General features: G+C 39.6%; 1 protein-coding gene across 1 annotated transcript; it reads left to right on the forward strand.

Annotated features, from left to right (window-relative positions):
* The first annotated feature begins 715 nt into the window (after positions 1 to 715).
* LOC139463939 (endoplasmic reticulum junction formation protein lunapark-B-like) lies at positions 716 to 22,710 on the forward strand. The gene is made up of 11 exons (XM_071245397.1): positions 716 to 855; positions 3,553 to 3,594; positions 7,932 to 8,119; positions 9,962 to 10,020; positions 13,515 to 13,555; positions 15,108 to 15,194; positions 16,676 to 16,724; positions 17,637 to 17,786; positions 18,570 to 18,743; positions 19,572 to 19,685; positions 20,674 to 22,710. The coding sequence occupies exons 1-11, from the start codon at positions 829 to 831 to the stop codon at positions 21,015 to 21,017; spliced, it is 1,275 nt and encodes a 424-aa protein (XP_071101498.1). The 5' UTR covers positions 716 to 828; the 3' UTR covers positions 21,018 to 22,710.
* The last annotated feature ends 265 nt before the right edge of the window (positions 22,711 to 22,975 follow it).

Consider the following 22,975-nt stretch of genomic DNA (forward strand, 5'->3'; position numbering starts at 1 on the left):
GTGTGTGGTGTGTGTGCCTGTGTGCGTGTACTAGTCCGGACAAATGCCGTTTTTATAGTGTAAGTCCACTGAGATACCATGCTGCAGTTTGACATGCCAACCCCACTCAGAGCCGACCAACCCTTGCCAAGCGCCAGGCAGGGTAACAATAAATACCTTCTTTTAACGTCTTTTCGTATGTCGCGGCCGGGGATCGAACCACCGACCTTCCGCTCTCCGGGCGGAGGCTCTATTAACTAGACCACCTGTTATACTATGGCTCAACAGCATTTCATAATGAAAACACATGAAATCAGAACCTTTTATTATTTTTTGTGTTCTAAAAACTGCAACAGTTAATGAAGTCACATTTCAATAAAATTGTTCAGTCGCCTTTTACCCATCTGGGAATCGAACCCAAGCCTTCGGCGTGACGAGCCAACACATTATCAATGACACACCAACTCACATGGTCATTTCACTGTATTTAATAAATAAATGTGAAAAGAACAGCACGATTAATAGAAGTATTAAAGTGGGGACTATGATTGGTACACATAAATCAGTTCTCTTATGGTAATTTTTTGACGCTGAATTTATCGATTTAACTGAACCATGGACGCAAAATATATATTCAGTGTCAATGACTGACCCAACCATACATACAGTCAAATGGGCGACGTGGTTTGGTCAAAGGGAAACAACTCTAAATGACTGTCATTTACCGCCAGGCGTCGGGTGATCCACGGAAGTCCTCGAAAGTTGAAAACAAGTCGACGTGACAGCGTGAGCGACAGATCCACTGATACCAACAATCTGATTTGTCTGTTAGCCCTTTGATTGGTCAAGATGGGCATGATAATTGGGAAATTTAGAGTAAGTTCACACCATCAGGTGATTAGATGCGATCCACAAGGTTATGACTCACTTCTCCATCGTTTGTTGCGCAAAAACACTGTCCGACTCCAAAGCACACATTTCAATATTTTGATAAAAGTTTAAGGTATGGAAGTGAAATATGGCTCTTTGTCAAGCATGTATTGAGATATTAAGCTGTTGTTTTTTAACATGTTCTCGTTATGAGTAAAATTTTGGATTGACAACATTATCAGTTTATTTTGTTCTGTTTGATTTCATTTTAAATTGCATCAAACATCTTTCAAACACTTTCAATTTCCGTCATCTTTAGACGGTTGATCCTGCACACTTCACATGTTAGCATCAGTTCAGAATCAGAAATTATTAATATATTTTTAACAAATGGTTCTCGGTAAATGATTGTAACATTTGTTAATAGACTTTCTCCATTCTTGTAAACTTGTAGGCCTAGATCATGTCTTCGCTCAACAGGGCCACATGCCCCTATGCAGCTATCTTAGCACTATCTACAACTGTCATGGATCTCACTTAATGAGTGCATGAACTGTTTGAGTGTCACATCTAACATACATGGAAACAAGGGGATATAAAAATGTCCACAATATAGTCCTTCTCTACTTAAGCATTTTAAGTGGAACGTTATGAAGGCATGAATCAGAGAAGGTTATGAATTGTAACTACCATTTATCAATTTGACACCCCCAAAAAAGAAAGCTCAACATTGCTCTTTGGGGGGGGGGGGGGGGTGGTTGGGGGGGCTACGTGTTTGAATGTGTGCGTGACTTTATAAGTAATTTGGCGTGTGTGTGCGTGTGCGTGCGTGTTCATAACCCAATCTTAACTTTAAACATTGTGTTAGTATATGTCATAATTTACCTTATCCAGATCATGATGTTATACATTTGCGTTTATGTCTAGAAGGCCATACCTGAACCATGGACGCAAAATATATATTCAGTGTCAATGACTGACCCAACCATACAGACAGTCAAATGGGCGATGTAGGCCTACATCATGTCTTCACTCAACAGGGCCACATGCCCCTGTGCAGCTATCTTAGCACTATCTACAACTGTCATGGATCTCAGTGGTGTCTAGCCGGGAGAGCCACATTTCAGAAATGGCTATTGCCGGTAGAGCCACATTTTCAGCTGAGTGCATTTCACCTATTCTAGCAGGTAATTAATTAATCCGATTACCGATACCTTTATATGAGTGTCCAACATTTAAATTACTAAGCGTGGTGTTCTTTAGAGATACCTTTAAATGAGTGTCCCACATTTAAATTACAAAGCGTGGTGATGAAAGAAGGTCTGGTGATGGACTATAAGGAAGATGAGGAGGTGAAGAAGCTGGTGAGAAGAGCTGCTGCCCTCCCTCTAGTACCTCGTGACAAAGTGGATGATGTGTGGCTTGATTCCATTGCTGACTCTCCTGCTGGCCCTAAAGTGACTGCCTTCATGGACTACATGACAACCAGTTCATGGAGGGGCCTTCATGCCAGAGATTTGGAACCATTTCGAAAACCAAGGCCACCCTACCAACAATCACCTGGAAGGGTGGCACACCAGTGATCAGAACCTTCACGAAGAAAGAAGTACAAGGCAATCGATGCACGTATTGCGTCCCTCAAGATCCAGCTCCTGAACCAACACCTGAGTGAGATGGAATATGCTGACCACGTGGGCGACCTCCTTCATCTGCAGTAATGCCATTAAATCCATTATGATATTCATATGCTATTCATATTCATCAATGTAAAGTTTTGATGAATATGTTATCCTTGTTGAATAAAAAATGAGAAAACAAGACTTGTTTTGTTATATACGGTAACCTGTTAGAATCACAAAGCATGTTTTGAAAGCATAGCCGCGAGAGCCACATTATACAATCACGCAACCATAACCATTGCCGCGAGAGCCACATCAATTTGGGCTATCTATTTTCGAAATGTGGCTTTGCCGGCCTGTAACCATCTCAGTTAATGAGTGCATGAACTGTTTGTTTGAGTGTCACATATAACATACATGGAAACAAAGGGGGTAGTTAATGAGTGCATGAATTGTTTGTTTGAGTGTCACATATAACATACATGGAAACAAAGGGGGTAGTTAATGAGTGCATGAATTGTTTGTTTGAGTGTCACATATAACATACATGGAAACAAGGGGGTAGTTAATGAGTGCATGAATTGTTTGTTTGAGTGTCACATATAACATACATGGAAACAAGGGGGTAAAAAAATGTCCACAATAGAGTCCTTGTCTACTTAAGCATTTTAAGTGGAACGTTATGAAGGCATGAATCAGAGAAGGTTATGAATTGTAACTACCATTTATCGCTGTGCATGTAATAGCGAGCTTTGGATGTCAGAAAGTAAAAACAGGGTCATGCAGAGCTTCTATATCGCAGCTAGGGCATTGCTTGTAAAATTATCATTTGATCATTGGATTTGATCAATTCTCAAAATTAATCACTTTGTGTCATTTTGCTGTTTTGCAATGTTAAATTCATTTAAGCATGATCACACCTACCAAACACAAATACTTAATTTTATAAAATTACACTGGTCTCTGTATGATTTGATTTGACACCCCAAAAAATGGAAAGCTCAACATTGCTCTTGTATTACAGCCTTTTAGTTTTTTACTAATAATGATGTCATGTCATTTTTATTATGTTATTTTCTTGCAGAAAAAGAAGACCACTGTTGAAATCTTAGAAGGCATTGACAAGGTAAGATAATTCCTGTCATTATCAACATCCCTCTTAACCTTCCTGAATATCCTCACAAACACAGTTGGTGTTGTAAAGATTATAAAGTGAAGCATTAATCATATGTAATAAGTTTTATAGTGGTTTAATGATAGGGCAATACAGTATTGTATCCTGATATCAGGTCCACGATACAGTACGTTGATTCACTGCCCCTTTATCACGATACATGCGATATATTACAAGGGACGTAGGTGTAAAACGTGAATAATAACAGATTTAAAATGCTGAATGAAACTGTTAAACAACCAGTGTACGCAGATTCTGTGCTATTTCTGGGTTGGGTTGGCTATAAAATATTAACAGCACAACAATGACAGTGTTCTATTACCTAGAGCTGGGACGAGTCCGAATTTCCTACCCGGGTACCCACCCCCCTATTACCTGACCCTACCCGGGTTCCCACTGTAGGTCTTAAGAGATAGGTACAAACTGTCCAATTGGGCATTTTTTTACCATAGCACTGGCAAAGCGTATTTAGATACATGTATTAAACAATCTGGTCATGCATACACAGAACTTGACTCAAATTATATCTTCATTCAAAGATGTGAAAAGTCAGAAGAAATGGATGCATAGTCAGAAAGAAATACGAACATTTGTGACTTGTAGTGTAACCATAGAGTTCTAGATATTTTTGTCATTAAACAACATATCACATGACTAACCACGGGTCAGGGTCTTCCTGTGGGTACCCGGGTCCTACTCGGTACCCACCCGACCCGGGTACCCGAGTTACCCGTCCCAGCCCTACTATTACCTGAATGTTTGGCTCTACAATATCCCATCTTTGATCTTGGAATTTAAAAACAATTATTCAGGTTTGTGATTCACCTGCAAAAAGAAAGAATATCAACTTTTATGAAGTAAAACTTCCACCAAATGCCATGGTGCTGGGTTACCCTAACCATACACAAACCACTGTGCCTGTGCCACAGCCGCCACACACATGACAAAGCTGTCCAAGGCGGGGAGTGGTGTCCAGTGAATTATGTCTGTCACTGGCCTCAGGAATGATCACTCCTTGAAACTTTACACAGTCACACATTTGTTGCTCTGCATACAACTTTCAGCAACATTCTGCACTCCGCCATGTTTGTCCCACGTCTACTCCATTTTACATCAAGTCACTTTGCCCCAAGCCGTCAATTCAGGCCAGTTGCTCAGTAGGTATAGTTCAACCAACTCGGTAGGCACTCATGGCCTGCAGTTACTGCAGTCTTCTTACATTAGGGGTGGGAACATTAGTTACAACTTATTGACAGAAAACACCCAAACTCACCACAACCAGCAACGCAAAACTTTGGCTTTGTTTCCATATGTTTGCCTGTCCCCACAATACATTGTGGAATGTTTAGTGTCACATGAACCAAACTGAAACCATTGAAACATTAATACGAACCCAGCTTATTGCTGCCAGGGACTTTAGCTAATCTCACACAGTACAGAAATAAAAAATATGACATATTTACTGCTAAACTTCACGTTTTTGTGCGTTTTATTTTAAATAATATTATTTTATCTCTTAAGCTAAAGGTGGAGGCAATTAACATTTTAATAACAACCTGTCGGTTATCCTAGTTTGAGGATATTTCATATTCCAGATTTGATTTTAATCACATCTCCAATAATACATGGTTTTAAATTTGGCATCTAAGAACAGTAATACAGTTGGCTCTGACCCATGTCAAGTATAGTAAAGCATAGTTTGTCCTGGACTATAAAAACATCACAGCACGAGGACGTGTGTGTACCGTGTGCGACATACGCTTGCAGTCGAAAACGCACGTTAAATCTCCAATATAAGTAAGTAAGGACGCGTGTAGTTCAGGGCAAATCTATACTTTATAACACAACACATGTGGTAGGGCAGACTTTATGTGTAATGGGGATGTGGTGGCCAAAATGTCCTCATTGTCAGTGTCAGTCATCACTGGCATCATAGTAATTGTTTCAGATGTCTTCGTCAGTAATCAGTTAAATCCCAATAAGCATTGATAAGTAGTATAGATGTTAGGGGTTCTGGACCACTTCCACCAGGCTGCCCTGATCTGGCCGATGTGGTGCTACTTAGATGACTCCTGCAGTTCATCTAACTTCTCTTTCTGTCGATTGTGGGTTCGAATCCTGCTTCGCCACGATTGTTTCTAGGTTTGTCAGCACCATACCCAAGCTCATGGTTTTCACCTAAGTGTTAAATGTTTGAAGCCTGCATCACCTTGGGCTTTTCTCCACATTAAGCTGACACACTGTGATACAACTGGAATATTTTTAAAAGCGGATTACAAGTTAAGGATTCTCTTCCTAGTCTGTCTGTTTTTCATTGCTGATGTTGGTGAAATAGGTAAAACTCTGGACTATTAGTTATGATGAAGTGGCTTTGAAATATCAGCTTATTTCATATGTCTTTTTGATACATTATGATCTTGTAGAAACTTAGACTGGAAGCACTTCCTGTTTCCTATATGAATTTTAGGGCTGGCTATCAATACAGATCATAGAGATCGTTAATAAATGTTGATCAGTTATCAATGAATATCGGAGAAGTATCTTTGAGCAAATCCGCAAATAAAAATTCCTAAAGAAATCAACATGTTTCAGTCCACTGGTGAGTGGTTGTCCATTTATTCAGGGATTACTTTGTGGACTTTGAGATATAACCAAATCAGTTACTTAACATCTTCAGCAATTAACATTATTGACAATGACAAGTCTCTTTTGGTAAATCTAAACTTTATTTCGTCACAAAAGTTTATGTAAGGTATTATCAATGACACAATTTTTATATAGATAATAATCAATATTTCTTTCCATCGATGATAATTCCGATTATCAATCTTTTTAGCCAGCCCTAATGAATTTAGAAAGTAATAATAAAAGATCTTATTTTCTGCCTACTCCCTGGTGGGTTCTGAATGGATGAAAACCTTTGGGAAGAGTTGCTCCAGCATTTATTTTGGAACAGTGTTTCAATTTTTATGTTTTTTTCTGGTTGCTTTTGGTTTGTAAATAGTTATTTGATACAGTATTTGTATGATAGTATAATAAAATAGAGACTGCACCCATCTAGTACCCACTTATTACTCCTTAGTCCTTAATAAAAAACATATTGGGCAACTATGTGATGTAGATGTGTAACATGGTGTAATGTCGCGCACACGCGTACACGCGCACACGCGCACGCACACACACACACACACACACACACACACACACACCCACACACCACACACCACACACACCACACACACCACACACACCACACACACCACACACACACCAAAATAACTGTGTTTCATGTGTTTCTGGATACCTGACTGATCTAACTTGAACTTGCTTAGTTTACCAGACATATGCATGGTAATCTAATCTGCAGGAAATGCAATTGAAACAGTACATCATCATCTCTAGTGATATTTTATCACATATATGATGTTCATCATACCTCTTCTGTGATGGACAGATACATATGTATCTTAAAATTATTTATTTTGAAAAAAACCAGTCTTTTCAATTGATGTAATAGGAAACACGTATGTTTCTTAGCAAAGCTGAATGCATTCTGTTTTCTGTTCTCTAGTTTTTTGTTTTTTTGCTGTAAACAGACCTTTGCTTGATTTGTTGGTTACACATAGCAACTACACTGTGTAGAGGCTGTGTGTGTTTACAGGTGATGGAGGAACATGTGTTTTATTCCACAAACCCATAAATCACTGTCTGTGTTTTTCAGCTTCTTCATTGCTCACTTCTTTCAGGTTTTCAGTTTGGTTGGTTGGTTGTTGGTTGGTTGTTGGTTGGTTGGTTGGTTTGTTGTTTAACGCCGCACTCAGCAATATTCCAGCTATATGATGGCGGTCTGTAAATAATCAAGTCTGGACCAGACAATCCAGTGATTGATATCATGAGCATCGATCCACGCAATTGGGATCGATGACATGTATCAACCAAGTCAGCGAGCCTGATCACCCGATCCCGTTAGTCGCCTCTTGTGACAAGCATAGTCGCCTTTTACGGCAAGCATGGGTTGCTGAAGACCTATTCTACCCCAGAATCTTCACTGGGCATTTTCAGTTTGTTGTTGTCACAGTACATTAAATACATTTAAGTAGAAACATTATTATCATTAGACACCGATCTAATTTAACTATCATAATCAAATCATAACAGTTGGTCATTGATGTAGTGATGATTTTGCCCATAAAACAATTTGAGAGATTAGAGCTAGGATCAATTTTTGTTAAGGTTGACAAATTAATCTGGATGCATCTTGAAACTTAATTTAATTCCTCCACTAACAGGACATCACCAAGCTACAGCGGTTTCGGCGCCACAACCAGGAGCTGCAGAAGAAGTTCATCGCCAGTCTCATCCTGTACTCCATCCTCCTGTACATCATCTGTGCCGTTGTGTTCTACTTCTGGTACTTCCCCGACACATGGAAGGAGCGCTTCATCTACTCACTGCCCTTGTTGGCCTTCCCCTTCATGTGAGTATCACCTGGTGTCTTAGCTTAGTTTGTTTGTTGAAATACAGCATTTAACAGTACTCCAGCTATATGGCGGCAGTCAGTAATGAACATCTTCCCGTGGCAAGTGAGTTAACTGGCTATAAAAGTTTGCTGAACAAGGCTGGTATTATGGAGTTACATTTTGGCTGGACTAACGAGTCTCCTCATAGTCCAATCAAAATCGCACACCGAAATCAAAATCCATGATTTGATGCTCTTCGCGATGTAAGACTCGTTTTATAACAATACAGATCTTGATTAACAATCAGATCGTCTTGACTGGGCGCCACCGTTTTATTTGAAGCAAATGCAAGTGATACGAGAGGTTGAATCTGATTGGTCAATAGGAAAGGCATAGGAAGGACATAACTCGTAATAGCCACTGGTGGCGCTACGATCGAGCCAAGGAATTCCAGCCAAGTTCGGCAAGGGTGGAAACTGGACTGTTACAGTCAGTTAACTCTCTTGCCTCGGGAAGATGGTAAATAATAGAGTCTGGTCAGACAATCCAGTGATTGATATCATAAGCATAGATCTGGGATGCGATGACATGCATCATGTGGGGCTCTGAAATTTTTTAGGAGCAAATAAAAATATTGTTGTAAACATTACAAAATGGTGTCCGGGTTGTCATTCTACCAAAATGATCAACAGATATCTTTCTTTGAGTTAACCATTCACATGATATCCTGTATTATGATTTGTGTATGAGTATCACGCAACATATAGTAGGGCTATCATGAATATAGGGTAATAAATACAAATATTGATATTAATTCACAAATACAATAACAAGTTAGCAGCTGATATATTATTTGTTATATTCAGTGAAACAATAACAACATAAATTATTTGACATGGTTTGTTAACTATTAATATATTATACATTTATATACTGCACTTATCCAGGTACTAGTATCTGCTCAAATGCAACAATGACCATCAACCACAATACTGTCAAATTGAGTATTAAAAGAGTTTTGTCTTTGAAGAAATCTATGCATATGTTGTTCTTATGGATATTTGTAGGTACAGGGTATTTAAATGCACATGATTGCATATTCATAAATATTTGAATATAGTGGCCACGAATAACAAATTCAATTCATGAATGGATAAGGTTCGATTCACCGAATATGCAAGTAGTTGTGACAGTACCAGCCTTATACATGTTTATCATATAAAGGCTTGTGTTACCCGCTGCAATAAAAACAATCCAATGAATGTGGTATCATGATCCAATAAATATGCAAATGAGGATGTCTTGCAGGAACTACTTTCAAGCTCCAAACATCAGTGTGATGCTATCTTTCTTAGTGAGCTATTGACTAACATTCCCCATATGCTTGGACGGGTATTTCCCAGTGTGTTGGCAAAACAGGGGACAACCATGGCTGGAAGTAATTTGGAACTATATGATACATTGGGCGATTCACTCAAAAAGATGTATTCATACACGATTTCTAAAGCTTCATAATTGAGTGAAATTATGTCTTAGACATCCATTATTTTTAGACCAACATTATATAATAAAGAAATTGTTACCCTTGTCTTTTTCCGTATTTTAAACAATAATTAAACATAACATATTAGGAACAAAAAATATGTATATTGTACTCACATGATACAATTTTATTACCTATATATGATATTTATGAAACAGAAACACAGAGCTATTAATTTCAATATGGTCTTGTCATGCTGTGGTTTAAGTTTCTTGAACTGATTCATTTGTATCATCTTGTATTGAAAACAATTAAAAAGTATATTATCTCACTCTTCCATTTCCTACTATACCTTTTCCTTACGTTATTATTTCAGAATTTGGGGGATCAAGAAAACCCTCCATTGGTACTTTGTAAAGAGGATAGCAAGCAATGGTAAGCCCTGTTAAAGGATTGTTTTTGTTTTTGTAGCTGAATCTCATTAAGTGGAAATTGGATAAGAAGTGAAAAGGATGACTTTATTTATTTTTTAGGAAACAGGATGACTACAATGGTGTGAATAGAAAAAAGGCATAAGTAAACACACAGACCTTGCTGTTCGGGTGTCATCATTCCGCATCAAGAATTGTTACTCACACTATTGACCCCTAGTTTTTCTGGTTAATTTTTTAGACAATTTCCTTCAAAATGTGCTGTCATTATGTATCTATGTCCAATGTTGCAGGGGTGGTCGGGTAGCCTAGTGGTTAAAGTGTTCGCTTGTCACGCCAAAGACCCGGGTTCGATTCCCGACATGGGTACAATGTGTGAAGCCCATTTCTGGTGTCCCCCGCCGTGATATTGCTGGAATATTGCTAAAAGCGGCGTAAAACCATACTCACTCACTCACTCCATTGTTGCACAAGATTTTGAAAGTACCAAGGGTCCAAACTAACCTTTGGTGCAACCTATTAACATTACCTTTCACACAAGGTTTACGACCATCATGCCAGGGAAACATTTTGGACCTTTATTGATGATTGTCTCCCTTTGATGTGCTAGTCCTAAGCTCTTTCCCAGCTCATGATTCCTTCGATACCCTCCCGGTATCATATTGCCACTACTGTGCAAGCAGCCATTACAAGAATATTGAAAAAAATTCCTTCTAGCCCTAAATGTGGTGACATTTATATTCTTGTGCATATCTTTGGGAATGTCATTCTGGGAAATGAACTGGGAAATGGTTTACGACTGACCAATCTCATTAAAATCAAATCTTAGTTCTCGCTACCGCTAAACAAAGATCTGAGGACATCCCATTACGGGTCACATCAGACCGACCTTGCGCAAACTTTGGCCAACCAATGGAATGACCAATGAGAAGGCAGCTCTCTCTTGCTTTATGGCACAAATTTCAAATTGGCGACTACGCTTCGAAAAATATTTTGACAAATTCTCGATTACAAATTTGAAACCTGAACAAAAAAACATTCTGGAATGGCTAATATATGGTCTAGATTGTTAAACCTGTAACTACGGTCGGAATACACCATGTTAAAGTTTTCAAGATTGTATGATTAGAAATCACATTCCGACTGTCACTTTCATAAGTGACGCACTGATTGGTAGGATGAAAGGTCGTTCTGACGTGACCCCTAATGGAATGTCTTAGATCTTTGTTTGGGGGTAGCGAGAACTGATGTCTGATTTTAATGAGATTGACGACTGACTGACTATGTGCCAGATGAATTTACTTTGGTTTGTTGGTTTAATCAGGATGGTTTGAAATTGCAGACTAAGGAAAAAGTACCCATTTCCCCTTTTCATTCTCACTGAGCTAATAACATGACAGTAGAGTATTCATCATCATTTCTTGTTTGTAAACATAACGGTCAGTCAGCTGAGAGTTCAACTCCATGCAATGATGTTCTCATTTACTGATTAACTTAGGCTTTGACCGGTAATTCACGTGACTGACATTCCTAGTGGACGAGGAGATAATTTCCTTATAAATCTTTGTTGTTGAACAAAACATTGGCAATAATCAATGAAGTATATTTTTTTAACGAAGTAAGCTTGTCTTTTATCATCAGGGTTTCCCATTGTCTATTTTCAGTGCAAGGAAATAACATTTAGCTTTGCTTCAAGGTTAGATATGACTATGTAACGACTTAGTCTTGAACCACTGAAATGTTCCAAAAAAAGGGAGAAAACTGCGACTGAACTTTGTGTGAATGATGAGTAGATCTAACTAAGCTACTTCAGAGATGACGTCATTGAATTTGTCAGCCATGAACGTACACTGCGTTGAACATGATGTTGAAAGAATGAAAACTAGGAAATTTTCACACATTTCTTATTTGTTCTGAGTGGGACTGACAAAAATTGAGGGGGACTATCACTGTGAGGTGTATAGAAAGCTCCATCAATGGGCTTTGGCTGTGAGGTGCATAGAGAGCTCCATCAAAAGCTTTGGCTGTGGGGTGCATAGAGAGCTCCATCAATGGGCTGTGGCTGTGAGGTGCATAGAGAGCTCCATCAATGGTCTTTGGTTGTGAGGTGCATAGAGAGCTCCATCAATGGGCTTTGCTTGTGAGGTGCATAGAGAGCTCCATCAATGGGCTTTGTTTGTGGGGTGCATAGAGAGCTCCATCAATGTCTTTGTCTGTGAGCAGCATAGAGAGCTCCATCAATGGGCTTTGGTTGTGGGGTGCATAGAGAGCTCCATCAATGGGCTTTGCTTGTGAGGTGCATAGAGAGCTCCATCAATGGGCTTTGCTTGTGAGGTGCATAGAAAGCTCCATCAATGGGCCTTGCTTGTGAGGTGCATAGAGAGCTCCATCAATGGCCTTTGGTTGTGAGGTGCATAGAGAGCTCCATCAATGGGCTTTGGTTGTGAGGTGCATAGAGAGCTCCATCAATGGGCTTTGGTTGTGGGGTGCATAGAGAGCTCCATCAATGGGCTTTGGCTGTGAGGTGCATAGAGAGCTCCATCAATGGGCTTTGGCTGTGAGGTGCATAGAGAGCTCCATCAATGGTCTTTGGTTGTGGGGTGCATAGAGAGCTCCATCAATGGGCTGTGGCTGTGAGGTGCATAGAGAGCTCCATCAATGGTCTTTGTCTGTGAGCTGCATAGTGAGCTCCATCAATGGGCTTTGGTTGTGGGGTGCATAGAGAGCTCCATCAATGGGCTGTGGCTGTGAGGTGCATAGAGAGCTCCATCAATGGTCTTTGTCTGTGAGCTGCATAGTGAGCTCCATCAATGGGCTTTGGTTGTGGGGTGCATAGAGAGCTCCATCAATGGGCTTTGCTTGTGAGGTGCATAGAGAGCTCCATCAATGGGCTGTGGCTGTGAGGTGCATAGAGAGCTCCATCAATGGTCTTTGTCTGTGAGCTGCATAGTGAGCTCCATCAATGGGCTTTGCTTGTGAGGTGCATAGTGAGCTCCATCAATGGGCTTTGCTTGTGAGGTGCATAGAGAGCTCCATCAATGGGCTTTGGTTGTGAGGTGCATAGAGAGCTCCATCAATGGGCTTTGCTTGTGAGGTGCATAGAGAGCTCCATCAATGGGCTTTGGTTGTGAGGTGCATAGAGAGCTCCATCAATGGGCTTTGGCTGTGAGGTGCATAGAGAGCTCCATCAATGGGCTTTGGTTGTGAGGTGCATAGAGAGCTCCATCAATGGGCTTTGGTTGTGGGGTGCATAGAGAGCTCCATCAATGGGCTTTGGTTGTGAGGTGCATAGAGAGCTCCATCAATGGGCTTTGGTTGTGGGGTGCATAGTGAGCTCCATCAATGGGCTCTGGCTGTGAGGGGGTTGTTCTTGACCATATCCTTTGAATCATCCAGATAAATGTGAGGTTATCCAGGATATTTTGAAAGTTGTAATGTTTATGCTATGAAACTACTGTGTGTTTTACTTCAATGTTTTGAGTTTCATCTATGTTTCAGATGTGTCTCTTGGAGAGCTTAGGGAAAAGAAAAAGCAAATCGTAAGGCCCTTTTTTTAACCTATTTATTGCTCGTATTGTCTGAAAAAAACTCATAAGGTTGTTATGACTATAATATTAAGTGTGTTTGTTTGTTATTTATATTTTCCCCTGCCACGAAGTTGGACGCGGGAATTGTTGCTGGCAGTCCGTCTGTCTCATTTGGTTTCTTGATCATTTGTTTCTGGACGTTCAGTATTTCTTGATCGAACTGTGGACGCATTTCAGTCTAGCCATGACCTGGTGCCTTTTACTATTTAGATATTTTGGAAATTTTAATTTTTTGTTTTTCATGACTACAACCATTTGTATTTCCTCACTAATCAATCAAGTCATCAACTGCTTACTTGCATGTTTTTTAATTTTTTACACACCGGTATTTCTAATTCCATCGAAACAAATGAAAAACGCTGTTGCATCAAATGATAACCACTGCTCCCAGTGATGTTCTCACAGTAACACCATCCCACAGTTAATTATTAAGTGTCATGATAGTTATTAAGTGTAATAACAAGTCCCAGGCAGCTTGTGTGGTCAGGGGCTTGAGTCTGGCACATAGTAGAACATACCATTGGTAGGGGATATGACTCTGAGTATTTCATGCTTGTTAATATAAACATGATAAATACTTGGGATCAGGATTTGTATTAGGTCTTTGAAAGGCATTTAGAAGTAATTAACATAAGGAAGAGAATATATGGATGTCTGACATCCATATATTCTCTTCCCTAGGATTTGTATTGTTTGGCAAGAAGGTGATGCAATATAGCCTAACTAGATAGTACTTCATGTCACCTACATATGAAAATATGGGGAGAGGACACACGGAAAATACACTTTACACATTTGTCAACTTTTGAGATCTATTTTTGGATCTGGCCCATAAAAAATATTAAAAAGTGCCCCTATTCAGAGAATGAGATCAACCTTTTTCATACAGATTTATTATTTAAAAAGCCCATGATAATCACACAAGGATTTTGGTAAACTTTAGTCAGTCTAATGTCATGACTATGGACACTGGTTCCAGGGCCGTATTGGCCTATCAATGCCCAGACCTGTTATAATTCCTGAATGTGCGCTGCTAGTCATCGCTAATTCTCTCCATACCAGCACATTTTTATAGTAGTTACCATCAGGGACATATCCATTGGACTAGTAGAAATTACCAGATTTTGATACCAAAAGACGTTAAAAGATGCCACTTGTTGTTACCCTGTCTGACGCTCGGTATTAGGGGATAAAAAAACCGAGGACTGGTCGGCTTGGAGTCAGTGTTCTGTGTTTGATGGCACATTCATGTTAAACTGTTACATGGTATCTCAGCGGTTTAGCACTATAAATCTGTCATCAGTCTGGACAAGTACAAGCAACCACACACACAGACATGCAAATTACCATGTAAACATGAGAGGGGCAATAATCTTGAATGTAACATTAAACCTCATTTCACATCATTTTCGTGGATTTTGGCATGTATTTTGTTACATCATAAGGTCTAGTAAGATGAGTTTGTTCCTGCTGCTGAACCCCGATGTACCTGTGTGTGTTGTAGCTGGAGGATGTGATGGAGAAGGAGACGTACAAGAAGGCGAAGGAAATCCTCGAGAAGTTCGACCCTGCCAGGTTCAAGCAGCTTGAGGTTAGAAACTGTAGAATGTTGAACGTAGAACGCCGTGTCAAGTCAGATCAGAAGATGATCAGTAGACTGTCCTAGCGCTAGATAGATGTTAGGCTTTCATGGATTGACATTTATATTTAATTTAAAGAGGATCATGAGATGCCACAATTCAATGTGCAGAGTTGCATCCCTTGGGTGTGCAGGATACCAATACCAATACTGGCACGCCCTGAGAATGTTTCTAGGTTTGTCAGCACCATCCCCTTGTAAATGGGCTTCACCAAAGTGGTAAACATCGAAGACCAACATCACTTTTGGTTTTCCTCCTACATCAAGCTGACATGCCATGATATAACTGAAATACTGTTATCACCGGCATTAAACTAAACTCACTTTAACTAAAGTATAGCTATATCTCCAAGTTGATCCTGACACACTGGTAGTGTGCCAGGGACAACGTTCAAAAGTCTTTGCCTGAGAAGCATCAGATTATTTTGTTAAATCTAAGAAAATATTTTGAAAACTGGCATTATGTTTTGCTTACACTCATAATAAAATCCAGCTCTCTGATTGGCTAGCTGCCATGTGTAAACACTCAATCAGTTCGGTCGGCCGGATGGCCTGTATGGACACCATGACTTCATCAGCTTGTCATGTCATTATTGACCCTGTTCACTCTAAACTCACACCAACATACAGTCAAGTCCCGTTAGTCTCACATGGTTGGTTGCATATGATTTTGTCCATCTTTCCGAGGCAAGAGCTTTAACTGACTAGAAAAGACCAGTTACCACCTTTGCCGATCTAGCTGGACTTATGGAGGTAAATTTTGGCTGGACTAACCAGTCTATGCATAGTCCAGTCAAAATCGTGTAACAAAATCAACATCTGATTCATAAACTGCCATACATATTTCGGTTGATTGCAGGATTTGCAAAGCGTGTGTACTGCCAACTTGGCATCAACAGATATTTTCCAAATCGTTTCATGATTTTATTCAAGGTGCTTACATGATTTGATGCACTTCGCGAAGTAAGACCCTTTTATCACGATATAGATATTGATTATTTTTCAAATTGTCTTGACTAGGCGCTGCCATTTTGTTTGAAGCAAATGCAAGTGATATGAGAGGTGGAATCTGATTGGTTAAGAGCAAGGACATAGAAAGGATAGGAAGGACATAGAAAGGACATACCTCGTAATAGCCACTGGTGGTGCTACGATCAAGCCCAGATATTCCAGGGCTGGAAACTGGACTGTTACAGTCAGTTAACTCCCTTGCCTCAGGAAGATGGATTATGTCGGATTAACGAGTGTCAGATTAAAGGACTGTATTTTACCAATAATATGTAACTGTACTTGTGAACATGTAAAGGTAAATTATGTGTCACCTTTGGTCTCGTGATGTACAAGGCAACTGAGCTCTTAAAACCTTTTACACCCTGATCACGCCACATGTAATTCATACTATGTGGTCAAGTTATAAATTTTCTGTTGAACAGAAGCCAGCGCAACCTTCCCCTCGACTAGTCACACCCTCCCAGGGGTCAGGTAAGCTTTGGATTATCTATGTTCAAATCATCAGGATAATATGCTGGCAAACATTTCTTATTGAAGATCCACATTTCCGATTACCTTGATTGTGATGTTCAGCTTGTGTTTATAGTTAGGGATTATGTGAAGGATTTGTTAAAATAAATCAACTGAAAAATGTTCAAACTCTGCATGAATACCCACCATGTATTTGTCGTATTATGCTTAGCATCCTAAGGCCCAGAACTACTGAAGTGAGCTGAGGACAAGTAACAATCCAAAGATGAGGACGACCCTCATTGACTGGTAGCATTTGGGTTATAGTTCTGAACCAGTTGTCAGTGTTTCATTGTTGCTGCAGTAGCAGTTGGGTAGCCTAGTGGTTAAAACGTTCACTCGTCACGACGAAGACCCAGGTTCGATTCCCCAGATGGGTACAATGTGTAAAGCCCATTTCTGGTGTCCTCCGCCGTGATATTGCTGGAATATTGCTAAAAGTGATGTAAAACGAAACTCACTCACTTAATGTTGCTACAAATTGGAACTGAATATAGATATAGAGAGGCACCAAATTACGAGTTCATTGTTATTCCCAACACTTGAAATACCCTCTCTCAGTCAATTTCTTCATGTTTTCTTTCCAACCTCCATTGCCACACATACATAAATATTGTTGTAAACTCTGTGTTTTCTAACCTATAATTGAACATGGCATTATTTTAAAATGGCTAGCGACAAGATTGAGAAAGATGTTCATCTCTGTAAATAATAGCTTCTGGGGTCGTTGAATCAACGGTTTCAATCAGTAGTGATTGTTGTGATTGGAAACCTCTGCTTGACTAATCAGAATCGAGTAATTTCCAAATTCTTAAGAACTGGATAAGTTTACAGCTACAAATTACCACTCTGACATGACCATTCATGTTGTAGCTCTCCGACAACGTGTAGCTCCAAGGATGGCTACCCCAATTCGGCCTGGTATCCGGACACCGATGACGACACCAGACCTGCCTCAGTCAGGTGCAATGTCAGGACAGAGGATGAGGATGTCGGCCAATGGTCAGTTCGTGCCTGGATACGGTAAGCATTGACTGCCTAACTCAGCTCAGAAGCATGTGGAGATCATGGGATAGAATGGGGATAGAAAGATCCTCATAGACTTACCCATTTCTGTTTGGTCTATACTTCTCCAATTTTTAGGGGGATATTTGTATCGTAGCAGAAATGACTTTTGATTTTAGACCGTCTAAGCCCCCTTATGTTTCAAGGGAGATTACTCCGTTCAGGTTAATCATAAGTCATGTATGGTTGCTCTTGTTTTTGTACATGTGCTAAGGGCCAATGTATTTTGGCACCATTTTTGTTAGTATTAGCGACAGTTGTTGGGTCAAGCAGTTTGACAAATCTGACATTCCTCGACATTTTGTCTCAACAGTAAAGCACTCTTCTATTATGTTAGACATTACCGTGGGCTTTAATTTCATTGATACACAAAACTGATTTTCATAATATGTCAAGTGTATATATAAATAGAATGACATATCTGAATATCTCTATCAAAAGTTGAGTTGCATCTTGTGTCACTATTACATCTTCACTGAATATTTTGCAGTGATCATGTTTGTTTCATCTCCATGAACACCGTAAATCTTGTATTGAAAGTTGGACTAAGTATCTGAAGTTAGATTATTCAGACATTTAGAAATTATTACATGTGGACGTAGTGTACGAAACACATGCCAACCTTATTGTTTAGTCTTGAACTCCCAAACAATTTGAATTTTCTTAATGAAATTTGTTTCCTCTCGGCTAACTTGAATGAACGAAGCACAGTGTTATGGGTGTTTGTGTATTGTATTGAAGGAAGTCCCCCTGGGCCCCCACTGCCGAGACCGGTGCTGCCCAGAGAGAGGGGCAACTTTGACAAGGTTGTCGAGTATCTTGTTGGAGATGGACCGCAGAACCGCTATGCTCTCATCTGTAAATATTGCCATTCTCACAATGGAATGGCCCTGAAAGAAGAGTTTGAATACCTCAGTAAGCATTCTTATGTGATTAGTGTTCATCAATGGGGATGGGGCATGGGTGGAATACTGTCCAAAGTGGCATTAAAATCCAACTCACTCACTCATCAATGGGGAATTAAGTGTTTTTTAGAAATGGGTGTAAGAGTCTTCAACATGGATAGTTTTGAATCAGAAGATTAGCATGTTCATCAAGAAGAGGACATGGAGAATTAGTTCTTTCATTAAGGATGCGGATAAGTGCTGTCAGGAAGAAATTATTTTGCATGTGTAGTGTGTTAATGTGCCGTGTCTTAATCTGAGACCGTCTGCTGTGAGTTACCTCCCTTAGCCAAGCCAGGATAAACTGCTCATGGTACAGATCCCAGATTCTCCCCAAATAGGATCCCAAATCTGTCCTTACCATACCTGGCCCGTGAAGATCCAGGGTAGAATTGGGTCACCACCAAACCATGCTTGTCGTAATCGGGATCGGGTGGTCAGACTCACTGACTTGGTTGATGCATGTCATCGTGTCCCATCGCGATGCTCATGCACTGGATTGTCTGGTCCAGATTATTTACAGACTGCCGTCGTATAGCTGGAATATTGCTGAGTGCGATGTTTAACAACAAACAACCAACAACCTTACCATACATGTCCTCATAAGTTTAACGAGGTGGTAAACTAATGATCTGGGTCACACTGTGATGTAATTATTGCTGAAATCTTTTTCAAAGCAGTGTAAACCCAACACACTCATTCAATAATGTGTTCATAAGAAGGGGGGAAAAATGAGTCCACGCTAAGCAGCTTCAAATGACAGTAATGCACCAATGTTAATGTGTCTCACTATAAACAGGTTTTCGCTGTTGCTACTGCTATGCAATGAACCCAGCCAGGAAGCAGCGGCCACATGCTCCCAAACTGGAGTTTCCTGCTCCTCCCTCACCAGCAAAGCGAGCTGCACCCCAAGGTAAGATGATCTTTTATTCTTTGATGTTATAACAGATTCCGAGAACATAATGGCTGCTTGTGTAGGCAAATTTTCCACATACCTTTGTGAGGGTCCTGAGGGGTATTCTGTTTAGCATAAAACAACTAAGAACTATCGTAAACTTACAATGAAATTTTATCGTAAACGATTAACGTTAAATGTCCACAATAAAGTGCTTCTTATTAATTCAAACTTTTGTTGTTTGTCGTAATCATGGTAAAATCTTGTGAATAGCCATATAACTAGATCTAACCACACCACAAAACCAGTCTGTGTTTGCTATTTGAAAAACATGAATTGCAGAAATGTCATGAAAGCAGAACCAGATGTCCCAATGTTTCCCTACAGACAGACTGACGATCCACATTCGCGTAAAGAGGGGTGGTGGGGTAACCTAGGGGTTCAAACGTTCGCTCGTCACTCTGAAGGCCTGGGTTTGGTTCCCCTCATGGGTACAATGTGTGAAGTCCATTTCTGCTGTCCCCTGCCGTGATATTGCTAGAATATTCCTAAAAGCTGCGTAAAATCACTCTCACTCACTCACTCACTCACTCACTCACTCACTCACTCACTCACCTTGTCTGTTATTATCATGGTTTTTTTAAATGATCACACACGCATGTGTCATCATGGGTCAATGTGTATGACATCACCTACTGGTTTGCCAAGCTAAAACTGGGTTATTTACGAGCTGCTTTGATATAGCTAGTATATTGTTGACTTGTGCATAAGCCTGATAAACGCACATTCACTCACTCTTGTCAAAGTCATAGTGGTGTGTAGTTTAATTATTCATGATAACAAATACTTCTTAAGTGTACTGACAGTTATGGATCACGCATGAGTAAGTTTGGACGATTGCTTCAATGGATTTCCAGGAATATATGGTATGATGAAGACAGATACCATATTCGTTATTTACTGTTTGACTCTTTGATATTATATTTCAAATTGTTTCATTTTGTAGGTCAGCAGAAAGTTGCTGAGGTTAATGAGGATGAGGAGGAGGAGGATAGTGAATACGATGATGAAAATGATAGCGAGGAATCAGAAAGCAGTGGTGATAAAAATAAAGAAGGTAGTCATCTAAAAACTGAAAATATAGAAACACAGAAGCCAACAGTTGGCACTTCATCGGCAAGCACTGCCTCTTCCAAACAAGGGGCAGAAGTCTTGGACAAAAACTTGAAATTTGCTGATGAAGACAATGTTGAAGGAGAGCCAAGGGAGGTAATTCAAACTGAAGCAAAACAAGCAGATGAAGACCACAAGCAAGACGTGACAGTGAAAGCAGAGACCAGGACAGAATGACCCATACTTCCAAGTAGAAACACTATCATTAATCTTCAAACCAAATATTTTGTAAATATGAAGTTGCTTGTTTTGAATTCTTGTGTGTTTAGGATTTGGAATTGTATCGAATGAGTTGTGCCATGAGATGTATTAAATATTTGCACCTCATCCTAGATGGTGGTGATTGTATAGAGATGCCCTACTTAAGTATTTATTGAACAGTGCTTATGTTTTCCCACTTTTACCTCATCCTTCGCAGTATGGAGTTTGTGTTGATATTTTCCTGTTATTTATTTCTTTACCCATGCAAATTATTTGACCCCGCAGGGTTTGACAAGTACATGTACATTGGTCCACAAACAATCACCAGTAAACAATAGTCAGGACAACAACAAATTACATGTCTTATAGTATATCATAATTAAGGACCACCTTATTCTTTGATATTACTATAGTTAATCTGTCATTGATCACAGTGTTGGTTTAATGAGACTGATTAATGAGTGATTTCGGTCATTCGTTGCAAGTCGGAATTCATGTGTCAAAGTCGAAATGCGGGACTGTCGGATTTACATGTCTAAATAGCACTGATTTAGTCAGTTCTCATCATAAGTGTTGGATTAGGCCGATAGTTGGATTAACAAGACTTGAGTCTATTATGCTACTCAAAAGAAATTAAGGACCACCAAATTCTTTCTGATTACTCTAGTTAATCTGTCATTGCCCCCTTATTGGGTGGTCCTTAACTACATTGCATAACATATTACCATATTCGACGTAATAAGCGCCTTGCTCTATTAAGCGGCAATAATTGCTCATATATTGGCTAGTGAACAATCCCAATTAGCACCCATTCCGATTGATCAATGTACACAAGACTTTTTTATTCGCGTATAATACGCACTCATGTGTTATATGCACCCTTAATTATGGGCAATTAAATTCTGAAAAAATATATCTGTCATATATTAACATTTCAGGCCGTCAGCATAAACCACAAAATTTATCTTTCAACTCTGTTTTTTCCACCAAAATAATATTCTAATAAGAGCCCCCATTTCTAATTTTGAAAGCGCCCTGGGCGCTTATTACGTCGAATACGGTAACTATATTAATATGAAGGAGTCAGGTGGTGCTTAACTTATTTTGAGTAGTATAATACAAGTCTGACTTAAAAGCATAAAAAAAGAATGAAATGTCAGTAAATGACAGAATGTTTGTATTCACGAGATTATGAAATTGGTTAGAAGGGTGTTTATAGTTGTCTAGCAGCTTTCTTATGGGTGTGGTCCTTTTTGCTAGCTCCCCATGTTGTTTGTTGAACCCTGCTTATCAGTTTTTCCCTGTATATATGGCGCACAAGGGGGCTTGAGGCTGAATCAGTTCCCAGTTCCAAAGTATCTATACACACTGTTACATATGTATGTTTGGATGACATGTAGTATGGCCTGAATAGGAAAAAACGTTTTCGAATATCTTTTAATATTGCGTGATGGAATATGGTTGGTTTAAGTAACAGGTGTCGTTCTTTTGCGATATGAATTCCATGGTGAAAAAGTGTATCCTTTCATGTTCAAGTAGATTGAGGAAAATCCTTACCCGACTTTTTTAGAACGTGGTTAGAATGTGGATTGAGGAAAATCCTTACCCAACTTGATTAGAACGTGCTTAGAACGTGGATTGAGGAAAATCCTTACCCAACTTGTTTAGAATGTGGATTGGAGCAAGCCAATCCATACCAATGTTGCTGTAATGGTGCTATAAGGATCCACCTGAGGATCAATGATATATTACCTGTCCAAAGTGAATATATTTTGCAAGTTCCAAGCCTTACCCATAGTCTTTTTTCTTAGAAAATGTAGAAAAATGCAGAAGGATTTCGCATAAGAATGTCATGAACAATCTTCCATTATGTGCGACAATGCGTTCATATGATGTCATGCTGGGCCTGTTCTCAAATGAAGAAAACAGTAATG

Source organism: Haliotis cracherodii, unplaced genomic scaffold (genome assembly GCF_022045235.1).
Source record: "Haliotis cracherodii isolate W230 unplaced genomic scaffold, xgHalCrac1.p SCAF_16, whole genome shotgun sequence".
Taxonomy (NCBI): domain Eukaryota; kingdom Metazoa; phylum Mollusca; class Gastropoda; order Lepetellida; family Haliotidae; genus Haliotis; species Haliotis cracherodii.

What these genes read in the sequence shown, in the direction of transcription:
- LOC139463939 (XM_071245397.1), top strand. Translation starts at nt 829, where the DNA reads ATGGGCATGATAATTGGGAAATTTAGA. An exon ending in CACACCCTCCCAGGGGTCAG is followed by an intron (nt 16,725 to 17,636) that starts GTAAGCTTTGGA and finishes TTCATGTTGTAG; the next exon opens with CTCTCCGACAACGTGTAGCT. An exon ending in TCAGTTCGTGCCTGGATACG is followed by an intron (nt 17,787 to 18,569) that starts GTAAGCATTGAC and finishes ATTGTATTGAAG; the next exon opens with GAAGTCCCCCTGGGCCCCCA.